Source organism: Oncorhynchus tshawytscha, linkage group LG09 (genome assembly GCF_018296145.1).
Source record: "Oncorhynchus tshawytscha isolate Ot180627B linkage group LG09, Otsh_v2.0, whole genome shotgun sequence".
NCBI lineage: Eukaryota > Metazoa > Chordata > Actinopteri > Salmoniformes > Salmonidae > Oncorhynchus > Oncorhynchus tshawytscha.
In genome coordinates, this window is record NC_056437.1 from 5859921 (window position 1) to 5876112 (window position 16192).

Genomic DNA, 16192 nt, shown 5'->3' on the forward strand with positions numbered 1-16192 from the left:
GTATCTGCTCATGTTTATTGTATCTGTTCATGTTTATTGTATCTGTTCATGTTTATTGTATCTGTTCATGTTTATTGTATCTGTTCATGTTTATTGTATCTGTTCATGTTTATTGTATCTGCTCATGTTGGTTTGTATCTGTTCATGTTTATTGTATCTGTTCATGTTGGTTTGTATCTGTTCATGTTTATTGTATCTGTTCATGTTTATTGTATCTGCTCATGTTGGTTTGTATCTGTTCATGTTTATTGTATCTGTTCATGTTTATTGTATCTGTTCATGTTGGTTTGTATCTGCTCATGTTGGTTTTGTTTCAGTATTTTCTTTGTATTCTGCAGCCAGATCATTTCCTCCCCCGGATGATACTGTTTTAGAAAAGTCTCTGTTGTTCCTTTGTTGATAACAGTACCAGCGAGATGTCTAAACACAGTTTTTTTCCTTTCTGTTTACAAAGCTAGGTGCCTGAGTAGCTTAGCACTGTAAATTTAGTGACTTAGCTAACGTAGATCTGTAGATTTAGCGGTTTAGCTAACGTAGATCTGTAGATTTAGCGGTTTAGCTAACGTAGATCTGTCGATTTAGCGGTTTAGCTAACGTAGATCTGTCGATTTAGCGGTTTAGCTAACGTAGATCTGTAGATTTAGCGGTTTAGCTAACGTAGATCTGTAGATTTAGCGGTTTAGCTAACGTAGATCTGTCGATTTAGCGGTTTAGCTAACGTAGATCTGTCGATTTAGCGGTTTAGCTAACGTAGATCTGTAGATTTGTGTGTCGGGTGTGTTTCTCACACTGTGTGTGTGTGTGTGTTTCTGACACTGTGTGTGTCGGGTGTGTTTCTCACACTGTGTGTGTGTGTGTGTTTCTGACACTGTGTGTGTGTGTTGGTGTGTGTTCCTGACACTGTGTGTTGGTGTGTGTTTCTGACCTTGTGTGTGTGTGTGTTTCTGACACTGTGTGTGTTGGGGTGTGTGTTTCTCACACTGTGTGTGTTGGGGTGTGTGTTTCTCACACTGTGTGTGTCGGGGTGTGTGTTTCTCACACTGTGTGTCGGTGTGTGTTTCTGACACTGTGTGTGTTGGGGTGTGTGTTTCTCACACTGTGTGTGTGTGTGTGTGTGTGTGTGTGTGTCGGTGTGTGTTTCTGACACTGTGTGTCGGTGTGTGTTTCTGACACTGTGTGTGTCGATGTGTGTTCCTCACACTGTGTGTGTGTGTTGGGTGTGTGCTTCTCACCCTGTATGTGCCCGTGTGTGTTTCAGGTGTACACAGCATCGGGCCCCAATGGAACCACAGGGAAGACCTTTAAAGTTCACCTCCAGCTCTGGGATACAGCTGGACAGGAGAGGTACTGGAACTGCATCCTAATGCATTTACATGTAGCTCATAAAATGTTACAAATGTGCCTATAATGCATTATAAAGATAGGGTATTCCTACGACCACCCTATCTTACCTAAGCTTCGCTCAACATGAAATCATTGGTGAAACCACTGCTGCCATTCAGTTTTGTAGCTTGATGTTTTGTTCAACTACTGTATATCTCAAGCTCTCACAACGGTATCACTCCCCACTTACCTTGTGAGAATGACGCTTGTAGTTCTGCAAGGCCTTAACAAGCCTTAACAAGCCTTAACAAGCCTTAACAAGTCTTAACAAGTCTTAACAAGTCTTAACAAGCCCTAACAAGTCTTAACAAGCCTTAACAAGTCTTAACAAGCCTTAACAAGCCTTAACAAGCCTTAACCAGCCTTAACAAGTCTTAACAAGCCTTAACAATGAGGCGTCTACACAGCATCTTAACAACTTTTGTTATTTACCCAGTCAGATATAGAGGAGTTATTTACCCAGTCAGTTATAGAGGAGTTATTTACCCAGTCAGATATAGAGAAGTTATTAACCCAGTCAGATATAGAGGAGTTATTTACCCAGTCAGATATAGAGGAGTTATTTACCCAGTCAGATATAGAGGAGTTATTAACCCAGTCAGATATAGAGGAGTTATTTACCCAGTCAGATATAGAGGGGTTATTTACCCAGTCAGAGGGGTTATTTACCCAGTCAGATATAGAGGGGTTATTTACCCAGTCAGATATAGAGTAGTTATTTAACCAGTCAGATATAGAGGAGATATTTACCCAGTCAGATATAGAGGAGTTATTTACCCAGTCAGATATAGTGGGGATATTTACCCAGTCAGATATAGAGGAGTTATTTACCCAGTCAGATATAGTGGGGTTATTTGTTATTAACCCAGTCAGATATAGAGGTGTTATTTATTAACCCAGTCAGATATAGAGGAGTTATTTACCCAGTCAGATATAGAGGAGATGTTTATTTACAGTCAGATATAGAGGAGTTATTTACCCAGTCAGATATAGTGGGGTTATTTACCCAGTCAGATATAGAGGGTTATTTACCCAGTCAGATATAGTGGGGTCAGATATTTATTTACCCAGTCAGATATAGAGGAGATATTTATTTACCCAGTCAGATATAGAGGAGTTATTTACCCAGTCAGATATAGTGGGGTTATTTACCCAGTCAGATATATTTTTACCCAGTCAGATATAGAGGTGTTATTTACCCAGTCAGATATAGAGGAGTTATTTACCCAGTCAGATATAGTGGGGTTATTTACCCAGTCAGATATAGAGGAGTTATTTACCCAGTCAGATATAGTGGGGTTATTTACCCAGTCAGATATAGAGGTGTTATTTACCCAGTCAGATATAGTGGGTTATTTACCCAGTCAGATATAGAGGGGTTATTTACCCAGTCAGATATAGTGGGGTTATTTACCCAGTCAGATATAGAGGTGTTATTTACCCAGTCAGATATAGAGGGGTTATTTACCCAGTCAGATATAGAGTAGTTATTTAACCAGTCAGATATAGAGGAGATATTTACCCAGTCAGATATAGAGGAGTTATTTACCCAGTCAGATATAGTGGGGTTATTTACCCAGTCAGATATAGAGGAGTTATTTACCCAGTCAGATATAGAGGTGTTATTAACCCAGTCAGATATAGAGGAGTTATTTACCCAGTCAGATATAGAGGGGTTATTTACCCAGTCAGATATAGAGGAGTTATTAACCCAGTCAGATATAGAGGAGTTATTTACCCAGTCAGATATAGAGGAGTTATTTACCCAGTCAGATATAGTAGAGTTATTTACCCAGTCAGATATAGAGGGGTTATTTACCCAGTCAGATATAGAGGAGTTATTAACCCAGTCAGATATAGAGGAGTTATTAACCCAGTCAGATATAGAGGAGTTATTTACCCAGTCAGATATAGAGGAGTTATTTACCCAGTCAGATATAGAGGAGTTATTTACCCAGTCAGATATAGTGGGGTTATTTACCCAGTCAGAGGGGTTATTTACCCAGTCAGATATAGAGGAGTTATTTACCCAGTCAGATATAGTGGAGTTATTAACCCAGTCAGATATAGATGAGTTATTTACCCAGTCAGATATAGAGGAGTTATTTACCCAGTCAGATATAGTGGAGTTATTAACCCAGTCAGATATAGAGGAGTTATTTACCCTGTCATATAGTGTAGAGACAAAAGGGATTTAGTCAAATTGTATGCAGTCCCTTTTCCTTTCTTTCTGTTCCACCAAATGTTTGCATATAGACTACTGATAGTGATACAAGGGCCACGTTTGATTGCAAAATGTTCTCAAACGTTGCAACTAGAAATGCCATGAATAGAGATGACGTTATTCCTTATCTGAACGTTCAAAAAACATTGCGTCCTGCTGAACACGCCCCAGGTTGTTAGTTATAGCTGGCTAAGGAGGTAACAAAGTTGTAGCCTAAACAAATGGTTAACCGTCTGGTTTGTAAGTAGTCTAGTTTTAGAAGAACCAGCGATATGCTTGATGAATGTAAAATGCGGCCCGCCAATGCACGATAGAAAGAAAAAAAACGTAGCGCTGGTCTTCTGGGTCATATCTTTTGAACGGTAATGTTTCAAGCCGTTTTCTCGGAGGAAAAGAGTGAGACTTGGCTACGTTGGTTACAGAACCTGGCTATGAAATGCAGTGAGGAAAGTGGGAGGGTTTGAACAAGACTACAAATTCTAAGACGGCCTATTTTTCTATACTCAAGAGAGAGAAAAACACGTAGCTAGACTGTTGATTTAATATTAAACTCAATGCTGCTATTGTTTTTAATTTCTGATAGCAGCTTGTGTTTCTTAACCAGGCAAAGGGTAGGAAACTAGAAAGGCTGGTGGTGACTGGTTCGCTACGGGGAAGCAAGAGAGTCGCCTGCGCGATGTGTATAATCGGGGCCGGAGCGGAGCCTATCTGCCTGTCTAACCAGACTCATCGCTTGCTCCCCAGCAGCTCACCAGCTGATGTTGACTGTGTGTGCAGAGTGAGGCGTCCACTGCTGAACAGAACAGCGCTGCGCATCAGTGCTGCTAATATTAATTGTGCTTATCACGGAAAAGCTCTCAATATCTCCAAAAAAAACCTTGTCCAGTCCACTTCTAGTCAGATTTTAGTCAGAGATCATTTTGTCTCGTCTCGTTTTAGTCAACTGAAATGAAAAGTATTTTTCGATTAGTTCTAGTTTTATTTAGTCAGTTAAACTATCGGCAATTGTCACTGAAAATGAGGTGTTTTACGAATATTTTTGTCACTATTTTTGTTGACAAAATGAACACTGGTACAATCTCCTTGAACCTCCTGTCAGACATCTGATGGTTCTGGGCTCTGGTCTAAAGTACTGCACTATATAGGGAATAGGGTTCCATAGGGCTCTGGTCTAAAGTAGTGCACTATATAGGGAATAGGGTTCCATAGGGCTCTGGTCTAAAGTAGTGCACTATGTAGGGAATAGGGTTCTATTGGACTCTGGTATACAGTAGTGCACTATGTAGGGAATAGGGTTCCATAGGGCTCTGGTCTAAAGTAGTGCACTATATAGGGAATAGTGTGTCATTTGGAATGCATGAAAGAAGTGTTCTGCTATCAGAGACAATAAACACACTGGGAGGCAGCGGTTGACTCAAGGCTGCCAGTCCATTTATCAAGCTTTGACTCATAGTTTGATGACTCATCAGTATGTATTATGTAATGTTTATGTTACACACGAACACACACATACACACACACACACACACACACACACACCAACTCATTTCATTTCTGACCGGGCCTTCTCTCTGTCAGAATGAGATTTGCAATTCTCTAAATTGAAAGATCATAACGAATTTGTGCCTTGAAACACTTTGCAAAGCTTGATGCCCCACTGGCAATCTTGGTAATGTATTAGACCCTAAATTAATGAACTGTCACCATTGACAGAGATATATTCAGTATACTTGACACGTGTGGGAATCGAAACCACAACTCTGATGTCGCCATCACTCAATCAAATAAATCAAATAGATTTATAAAGCCCTTCTTACATCAGCTGTACAGAAACCCATTGAACTGTCGCCATCTCCATTCTCAAACCTTCCCTAAGCCAGTGCTCGGCTGAGTGGTGTCCCATGTTTCCCCAGCCCTGACTAACAAACCTGGTTAAAATAGTGGTATTTTAAACTGGAGACCTGGGTCACCATCCCGGTTCTAAATTGGAACATCGTTGGTATATATCTGTTGTTGTCTCTCACCCCTCCCAGGTTCAGGAGTCTGACCACAGCATTCTTCAGAGATGCCATGGGCTTCCTGCTCATGTTTGACCTCACCAGCCAGCAGAGCTTTCTCAACGTCCGCAACTGGATGAGTATGTTGTGGTCTAGGTTCACACACACACACACACACACACACACACACACACACACACACTTGAGATAATATATGCGCCATTTAGCAGACACATTTATTCAAGGCAATTTATGGGTGGATACATTTTTCTTATGGTGGCCCCAGCGGAAATCAAACCCATGACCATTGGCCCAACAAATCAAACCCATGACCATTGGCCCCAGCGTGGAATCAAACCCATGACCATTGGCCCCAGCGGAAATCAAACCCATGACCATTGGCCCAAGCGGAAATCAAACCCATGACCATTGGCCCAAGCGGAAATCAAACCCATGACCATTGGCTCTAGCAACTGAGCTGCACAAGATCACTTTACAAGACACATCTCTTCTAAACACCAGCATGCTTCAACCTGAATGGTACAGAACATGGCCAGGGTTGAGGATTCAGTCAATTCGCTTATTCAATTGATTAGAAAAATATGTTTTCCTCCTTACCTTTATTTAACCAGTCAGTTAATAACAAATTCTTATTGACAATGATGTCCTGGTATTTGAAAGGAAGACAGATTCATTAAGGAGGTATTGGAAGAGCAGACAGGTCCTTCAGTGGATCAATATCAATCAATACTGTAATCATCCTTAGAGCTTAGAGGGAGGGCACAGGATGTAGGCAACGGTTAGTAGTAAACTGTTTTCGGGAGAAAGCAAAATGCAGACCTGAGTTAACAAGGCCCAGTCCAGATTTAGCGAGGCCCAGACCTAATTTAGCGAGACCCAGATCTAATTTAGCGAGGCCCAGTCCTGAGTTAGCAAGGCCCAGTCCTGAGTTAGCGAGGCCCAGTCCAGAGTTAGCAAGGCCCAGACCTGAGTTAGCGAGGCCCAGTCCAGAGTTAGCGAGGCCCAGTCCAGTTAGTCCAGAGTAGGCCCAGAGGCCCAGAGAGTTAGCCTCCAGAGTTAGCGAGGCCCAGACCTGAGTTAGCGAGGCCCAGTCCAGAGTTAACGAGGCCCATACTTGAGTAAGCGAGGCGCATACTTGAGTTAGCGAGGTTAGCGAGGCCCAGTCCAGCATTAGCGAGGCCCGGTCCAGTGGTCCAAAACACTTGAAAAGAAGTGATCCTCACCCTGTATTACTCTGATACAATACTTGTATTAATTAGCCAATGTTTTGACAGCAAGCTGCCTTCATCAGGATGTCAGGGTAGTAGTATTCAGCTGTGGCATTCTGTATTCTAATCACACTGATGGAATGTAAACCAATCAGTGTTTAGGCCTGACCATCCAATCAGGGTTTAGGCCTGACCATCCAATCAGGGTTTAGGCCTGACCATCCAATCAGGGTTTAGGCCTGACCATCCAATCAGGGTTTAGGCCTGACCATCCAATCAGGGTTTAGGTCTGGGCATCCAATCAGGGTTTAGGCCTGACCATCCAATCAGGGTTTAGGCCTGGGCATAGCACTAATACAGCATCCACTTTAGTTGTTAATGATCTTATCAATGCTTTAGACACTAAAATAAAATGTTGATACCGTTGATCGTGTCATTTTATTGAACAAGTTGTCCTCAATAGGCCTGAGTTCTGACGCCTGTTCTTGGTTTCATGATTGTCTTAGTGACAGAACTCAGGCCGTCGTGATTGATGGGGTTAAGTATGAATTTCTTGAAGTACATCAAGGTGTACCACAGGGATCCATTTTGGGACCTGCTCTCTTCACTATTTATATAAACCCCATTGGTCAATCTGTTAAAAAATCAGAAACTTAATCTATGATCTGACTGTTGCCCCGGTTGTTGATCTGCTATTGATCTGACTGTTGCCCCGGTTGTTGATCTGACTATTGATCTGACTGTTGCCCCAGTTGTTGATCTGACTGTTGATCTGACTGTTGCCCCGACTGTTGATCTGACTGTTGATCTGACTGTTGCCCCGGCTGTTGATCTGACTGTTGCCCCGACTGTTGATCTGACTGTTACCCTGCCTGTTGCCCTGCCTGTCTGTTGCCCTGCCTAAAGCCCTGACCACATGTTCACTCATTAGATGATTCAGATGGACTACATGTTCACTCATTAGATGATTCAGATGGACCACATGTTCACTCATTAGATGATTCAGATGAACCACATGTTCACTCATTAGATGATTCAGATGGACCACATGTTCACTCATTAGATGATTCAGATGGACCACATGTTCACTCATTAGATGATTCAGATGGACCACATGTTCACTCATTAGATGATTCAGATGGACCACTCATTAGATGATTCAGATGGACCACATGTTCACTCATTAGATGATTCAGATGGACTACATGTTCACTCATTAGATGATTCAGATGGACCACATGTTCACTCATTAGATGATTCAGATGGACCACATGTTCACTCATTAGATGATTCTCCAATCCCTCCTATAAATACTTAGCCATTTGGATTGATATGGATTTCACGTTTAGAAAACATAGAGATGAGCTGTTTATTAAGAAGCTAACATTTAAAGTTGTTATTTTTCCCACAGCGCTTCACATGTAATGAGTCTGAGGGTCCACAGCGCTTCACATGTAATGAGTATGAGGGCCCACAGCGCTTCACATGTAATGAGTATGAGGGTCCACAGCGCTTCACATGTAATGAGTCTGAGGGTCCACAGCGCTTCACATGTAATGAGTATGAGGGTCCACAGCGCTTCACATGTAATGAGTATGAGGGCCCACAGCGCTTCACATGTAATGAGTATGAGGGCCCACAGCGCTTCACATGTAATGAGTATGAGGGCCCACAGCGCTCACATGTAATGAGTATGAGGGCCCACAGCCACATGTAATGAGTATGAGGGCCCACAGCGCTCACATGTAATGAGTATGAGGGCCCACAGCGCTTCACATGTAATGAGTATGAGGGCCATTTGAGGGCCCACAGCGCTTCACATGTAATGAGTATGAGGGCCCACAGCGCTTCACATGTAATGAGTATGAGTGCCCACAGCGCTTCACATGTAATGAGTATGAGGGTCCACAGCGCTTCACATGTAATGAGTATGAGGCCCACAGCGCTTCACATGTAATGAGTATGAGGGCCCACAGCGCTTCACATGTAATGAGTATGAGGGCCCACAGCGCTTCACATGTAATGAGTATGAGGGCCCACAGCGCTCACATGTAATGAGTATGAGGGCCCACAGCGCTTCACATGTAATGAGTATGAGGGCCCACAGCGCTCACATGTAATGAGTATGAGGGCCCACAGCGCTTCACATGTAATGAGTATGAGGGCCCACAGCGCTTCACATGTAATGAGTATGAGGGCCCACAGAGCTTCACATGTAATGAGTATGAGGGCCCACAGCGCTTCACATGTAATGAGTATGAGGGCCCACAGCGCTTCACAGCTGCAGGCCAATGCTAGCTGTTGTCCCCAGGCTAGCTGCAGGCGAATGCTAACTGTTCCATGTTGTCCTCAGGCTAGCTGCAGGCCAATGCTAACTGTTGTCCCCAGGCTAGCTGCAGGCCAATGCTAACTGTTCCATGTTGTCCTCAGGCTAGCTGCAGGCCAATGCTAACTGTTGTCCCCAGGCTAGCTGCAGGCCAATGCTAACTCTTCCATGTTGTCCTCAGGTCAGTTGCAGGCCAATGCTAACTGTTGTCCCCAGGCTAGCTGCAGGTCAATGCTAACTGTTCCATGTTGTCCTCAGGTCAGTTGCAGGCCAATGCTAACTGTTGTCCACAGGCTAGCTGCAGGTCAATGCTAACTGTTCCATGTTGTCCTCAGGCCAGCTGCAGGCCAATGCGTATTGTGAGAACCCAGACATGGTGTTGGTGGGCAACAAGGCAGACCTGGCGGACCAGAGAGAGGTGCAGGAGGAGCAGGCTAAGGAACTAGCCGACAAGTACGGGTGAGTAGGAGAGAGCTACCCCCCGTCATCTACAAAGACAGCGAGCTCCAAAGGGACAGTGACACGTGTTTAGTTATTTTGCCTCTGTATTCCAGCACTTTGGATTTGAAATGATACAATAACTATAAGGTTAAAGGTCAGACTGTCTGCTTTAATTTGAGGGTATTTTCATCCATATCGGATGAACCTTCCATTTTAGAAATTACAGTTCTTTTTGTACATAGTCCTTCCATTTTAGAAGTTACAGCACTCTTTGTACATAGTCCTTCCATTTTAGGGGGACAAATTCACTGTATTAAAGTAGTGAAAAGTTTAGTATTTGGTCCCATATTCCTACCACTCAATGACTACATTAAGCTTGTGAATCTACAAACTTGTTGGATTCATTTGCTGTTTGTTTTGGTTGTGTTACAGATTATTTTGTGCCAAATAGAAATGAATTGTAAAAAATGTATTGTATAATTTTTAAGCCACTTTTAATGTAAATTAGAATAGAATATGTCTCCATCACCATTACAATAACAAGGGATGTTAGCATTTTATATTATACCCCCAAGACATGCTAACCTCTCACCATTACAATAACAGGGGATGTTGGCATTTTATATTATACCCTCAAGACATGCTAACCTCTCACCATTACAATAACAGGGGATGTTGGCATTTTATATTATACCCCCATGACATGCTAACCTCTCACCATTACAATTACAGGGGAGGTTAGCATTTTATATCATACTCCCAAGACATGCTAACCTCTCACCATTACAATTACAGGGGAGGTTAGCATTTTATATCATACCCCCAAGACATGCTAAAATAGTGCACTATATAGTGGATAGGGTTCCATAAGGCTCTGGTCTAAAGTAGTGCACTATATAGGGAATAGGGTGCTATTTGGGGTGCATGCGATGCCGCCTCTGTCATGTCTGAGTGCTGGGCTTGTCATTCAGAGCTGTACTAGCAGAGAGGTTGTGGTTCATTAACATAAAATAATACCTGGTGGATCTGTTCTCAGGACACAACCGGAGTCATTTGGTTGTTATTACAACAGCCTCTATCGTTTTCAGTCCCTCATACCCTAACGTGCTTGACATGGTCCCTCGATTTAACTTTCAGATATAAGATACGACTAGTAAGACCAGGTAGAATGCTCTGATGTGGGTTTTGGTGTGATCTTGTCTGTTGTGGGTGTTGATGTGGTCCTGTCTGATGTGGGTTCTGTATTTCCTTTCTGATGTGGGTTCTGTATTTCCTTTCTGATGTGGGTTCTGTATGTCCTGTCTGATGTGGGTTCTGTATGTCCTGTCTGATCTGGGTTCTGTATGTGTCCTGTCTGATCTGGGTTCTGTATGTGTCCTGTCTGATCTGGGTTCTGTATGTGTCCTGTCTGATCTGGTCCTGTCTGATTGGGTTCTGTATGTCCTGTCTGATGTCCCTGTCTGATGTGGGTCTGTATGTCCTGTCTGATCTGGGTTCTGTATGTCCTGTCTGATGTGGGTTCTGTATGTCCTGTCTGATGTGGGTTCTGTATGTCCTGTCTGATGTGGGGTTCTGTATGTCCTGTTGTATGTCCTGTCTAATGGGGTTCTGTATGTCCTGTCTGGGTTCTGTATCTGGGTTCTGTATGTCCTGTCTGATGTGGGTTCTGTATGTGTCCTGTCTGATGTGGGTTCTGTATGTGTCCTCTCTGATGTGGGTTCTGTATGTGTCCTCTCTGATCTGGTTCTGTTTGTCCTGTCTGATGTGGGTGTTGGAGTGGTCCTGTCTGATCTGGTTCTGTTTGTCCTCTCTGATGTGGGTTCTGTATGTGTCCTGTCTGATCTGGGTTCTGTATGTGTCCTGTAGGATCCCGTACTTCGAGACATCGGCAGCGACGGGGTCTGAGGTGGACAAGGCGGTCATCACTCTGCTAGACCTGGTCATGAAGAGGATGGAGCAGTGTGTCGACAAGCCCACCGCCGATCCCACCAATGGGGGAGGAGCCACCAAGCTGGAGGACGCTGCGCCTGACCAGAAAAAGTGTGCATGTTAGACTTGGCCCCTCCCACGTCCCCTTCTCCCTACTCTGATTGGTGCTCTAGCACCCCCTCTGGTGGCCAGACACAGAAGTGCAGCAGCATTATGACAGCATGATGTGTGAGGGAGCAGCTCAGTCAGCCACACTGCAATGGCGCTGTAGTTCTGGCCTTGCACGGCCTGTGTGTACTGTGCTGGGCCTGACTATATGTCTCTCCTGTCCTGTCCTGTCCTGTGTTGCGTCTCAAATGTCACTCTGTTCCCTATTACAGAACTCCCCGAGTGGCGCAGCGTTCTGAAGCACTGCATCTCAGCACTAGAGGCGTCATTACAGACTCCCTGTTTCGATTCCCGGACTGTATCACAACCCGCCGTGATCGGGAGGTCCCATAGGGCGGCACACAATTGGCCCAGCGTCGTCCGGGTTAGGGTTTGGCCGGGGGGGGAGGGTAGGCCGTCGTTGTAAAATAACAATTTGTTCTTAACGGACTTGCCTAGTTAAATGTTAACTAAAAGGTCAAATAAATATAGTGCATTACTAGTCATACAGTATGAATAGGGTGCCATTTGAGACAAGAGTCTGGACTACCAGAGGCCTATGCTTTATAGGACTTTATATCCCAATGTTGTTTACATGTGTATGTCCAATCTAATCTACTGCCTTGGCTGTTAAGGCCCTATCCATATTACAGAATATTAATAAAAACATGTGACCAGTTATTTATATATGATTTATATTTCATTTTTTTTTTTGTATTTTAAATATAAGTTCTCTTTTTTTTTTTTAAATGTATTTTTTGTTTTAGAATAAATTATGGTTCCACACATTAATTTGAATGCCCAAATAACAGTAGACAATAACAGTGTCTAGCTAAACAATAACAGTGTCTAGCTAAACAATAACAGTGTCTAGCTAAACAATAACAGTGTCTAGCTAAATGTGCATAAAATACAGTAACAACTTTATCATATTGTAATATCAGTCAGGAAAATATATTGCCAAAGCAGAAAATCTAATCTCTTGATAACTGCTGTTGGCCTGTTTGTCTGTGTGCCAAAATCACCTTCACATTTCCTGTAGTCCCGGGGCAGGATTGTCTGTCTGTCTGTGGTTGTTATCAAGGGCCTTTGACATTCCTAGCTACTAATCTCATGTGACAGACTTTAACAATAAATCTAGCTAGTTAGCTAGTGCACTCGAGATGTAGTTCTGTGTTCCTGTTTCTCCGTGCCCCATCTACCAGCTTTACAGGAACTAACCACACTCCTCACACCTCATGCCTAGTGATTACAGACTCCTTTTCTAATCCAACTTTTCTATTACAAAATAATAACATGATAGTATATATATATATATATATATATAGTGACCAGGACAGACGGGCAGTCAGTGTTAACTATTATTGTGTTTAAGACAAGACAAAGTCCACAGTGTAGTGACTGTTCTGTATAGAACTGATTTAATAAACCCAATAGAGCAGGTTTGGTTTAAAAACATAAAGTTATGTGGTGTCGTCTACTGGTGGTTCTATAACTAGGTGAGAAAAATGGTATTCCTTACTTTGGCTGAGATTTGAGATTGATCAGGTTAACAGTGGATATTTCTTATCAGACATAGCTACGGCCCAAAAAATATTGACACCCTTGCACTTTTTCCTTAAATAATTATCTATTTCTTGTCAAATAAGGTTTAAATCGAGAGAAGGAAAAAAAGAAAACGTTTTTTTGGGGTCTCAACACATTGTTATTATAATTTCAACTTTGCAGAAGCAATTTTATTTGGACTATTTTTAATAATAGAAAATAAAGAAAAATGGCATAGAGAAAATGATTAGCACCCCTGAGCTAGTACTTGGTTCTGTCACCTATGGCCAAGATAACTGCCAGCGAATGCCTCTTGCAGCCATCAGTGAGCTTCACCTTTCTACTGGCAACTCTTCAGCAGCGACTGTTCTAATTCTTCAGCAGCGACTGTTCTAATTCTTCAGCAGCGACTGTTCTAATTCTTCAGCAGCGACTGTTCTAATTCTTCAGCAGCGACTGTTCTAATTCTTCAGCAGCGACTGTTCTAATTCTTCAGCAGCGACTGTTCTAAATTCTTCAGCAGCGACTGTTCCAATTCTTCAGCAGCGACTGTTCCAATTCTTCAGCAGCGACTGTTCCAATTCTTCAGCAGCGACTGTTCTAATTCTTCAGCAGCGACTGTTCCAATTCTTCAGCAGCGACTGTTCTAATTCTTCAGCAGCGACTGTTCCAATTCTTCAGCAGCGACTGTTCTAATTCTTCAGCAGCGACTGTTCTAAATTCTTCAGCAGCGACTGTTCCAATTCTTCAGCAGCGACTGTTCTAATTCTTCAGCAGCGACTGTTCCAATTCTTCAGCAGCGACTGTTCTAATTCTTCAGCAGCGACTGTTCTAATTCTTCAGCAGCGACTGTTCTAATTCTTCAGCAGCGACTGTTCCAATTCTTCAGCAGCGACTGTTCCAATTCTTCAGCAGCGACTGTTCCAATTCTTCAGCAGCGACTGTTCTAATTCTTCAGCAGCGACTGTTCTAATTCTTCAGCAGCGACTGTTCTTCAGCAGCGACTGTTCTAAATTCTTCAGCAGCGACTGTTCTAATTCTTCAGCAGCGACTGTTCTAAATTCTTCAGCAGCGACTGTTCTAAATTCTTCAGCAGCGACTGTTCTAAATTCTTCAGCAGCGACTGTTCTAATTCTTCAGCAGCGACTGTTCTAATTCTTCAGCAGCGACTGTTCTAATTCTTCAGCAGCGACTGTTCTAATTCTTCAGCAGCGACTGTTCTAATTCTTCAGCAGCGACTGTTCTAATTCTTCAGCAGCGACTGTTCTAATACTTCAGCAGCGACTGTTCTAATTCTTCAGCATCGACTGTTCTAATTCTTCAGCAGCGACTGTTCTAATTCTTCAGCAGCGACTGTTCTAATTCTTCAGCAGCGACTGTTCTAATTCTTCAGCAGCGACTGTTCTAAATCTTCAGCAGCGACTGTTCTAAATTCTTCAGCAGCGACTGTTCTAAATTCTTCAGCAGCGACTGTTCTAATTCTTCAGCAGCGACTGTTCTAAATTCTTCAGCAGCGACTGTTCTAAATTCTTCAGCAGCGACTGTTCTAATTCTTCAGCAGCGACTGTTCTAATTCTTCAGCAGCGACTGTTCTATTTCTTCAGCAGCGACTGTTCTAATTCTTCAGCAGCGACTGTTCTAATTCTTCAGCAGCGACTGTTCTAATTCTTCAGCAGCGACTGTTCTAATTCTTCAGCAGCGACTGTTCTAATTCTTCAGCAGCGACTGTTCTAATTCTTCAGCAGCGACTGTTCTAATTCTTCAGCATCGACTGTTCTAATTCTTCAGCAGCGACTGTTCTAATTCTTCAGCAGCGACTGTTCTAATTCTTCAGCAGCGACTGTTCTAATTCTTCAGCAGCGACTGTTCTAATTCTTCAGCAGCGACTGTTCTAATTCTTCAGCAGCGACTGTTCTAATTCTTTAATGTTTTGAGGGCTGCCCTCCATCAGCTGCTGTTTTTATTATTATTATTTATTATATAATTTATTATTATATATCATTTATATATTATATATAATAAATGATCATTTATTATACATTTATTTATTATTATATATTATTGTATTTGTTATCCCGCCATACGTTATGGATGTGATTCAGATCTGGACTCTTTGCTGGCCACTCCAGAACAGTCCAGCGTTTCTTCTTGAAACATTCCAGGGTCCTTTTTACAAACCATCTTTTCTCTGAATGCTTCATTTGATCGTTGGTAAACATAGACAGACCAAACTGCTGAAGGAGACACAATAACGTCTGATTTAACTTCTCAAAAACCCACCTAAACAACCTTAAATCCTGGGGGGGAGAAATTTCTGGAGAAATTAAACAAAATTAGAGCTCTTTGACAATAATGATCATTTCTGTGTTTTACTGATCACCAAATGAAACAGTCAATGAAAAGAACATCCTCCCTACAAAGCAAAGATGGTGGAGGTTTCATAATGCTGTGGGGTTGTTTTGATGCTTCCGGTACCGAGGGGCTTGAACGTGTGCAAGGGGATAAAATCAGCAGGTTATCAGGTGTTTTGAAGTCCGGTGTTTAAGCCAGCGTCCCAAAAACTGGGTCTCCGTTGAAGGTTACGGGTCTTTCCCGTAGAAATGTGCAATCAATCAATGAACTGTATTTATAAAGCCCTTTTTACATCAGCTGATGTCACAAAGTGCTGTACAGAAACCCAGCCTAAAACCCCCAAACAGCAAGCAATGCAGGTGTAGAAGCACGGTGGCTAGGAAAAACTCCCTAGAAAGGCAGGAACCTAGGAAGAAACCTAGAGAGGAACCGAGCTCTGAGGGGTGGCCAGTCCTCTTCTGGCTTTGCTGCGTGGAGATTATAAGAGTACATGGCCATTTAAGGCCAAATTGTTCTTCAAGATGTTCAAATGTTCATAGACGACCAGCAGGTTCAAATAATAAGCAGTGGTTGTAGAGGTCAGGTCAGTAACTCAGGAGCAAATGTTAGTTGGTTTTTC

General features: G+C 42.7%; 1 protein-coding gene across 4 annotated transcripts in view; it reads left to right on the forward strand.

Annotated features, from left to right (window-relative positions):
- Positions 1 to 12838, forward strand: part of rab27b (RAB27B, member RAS oncogene family) — a 106023-nt gene extending 93185 nt beyond the window's left edge. For all 4 annotated transcript variants that reach the window (XM_042326408.1, XM_042326409.1, XM_042326410.1 and 1 more), the window contains 4 exons: positions 1259 to 1344; positions 5641 to 5744; positions 9495 to 9618; positions 11467 to 12838. In XM_042326408.1, coding sequence (XP_042182342.1) covers positions 1259 to 1344; positions 5641 to 5744; positions 9495 to 9618; positions 11467 to 11653 — 501 coding nt within the window. In that variant the 3' untranslated portion in view covers positions 11654 to 12838. The remainder of the gene's footprint in view (positions 1 to 1258; positions 1345 to 5640; positions 5745 to 9494; positions 9619 to 11466) is intronic.
- The last annotated feature ends 3354 nt before the right edge of the window (positions 12839 to 16192 follow it).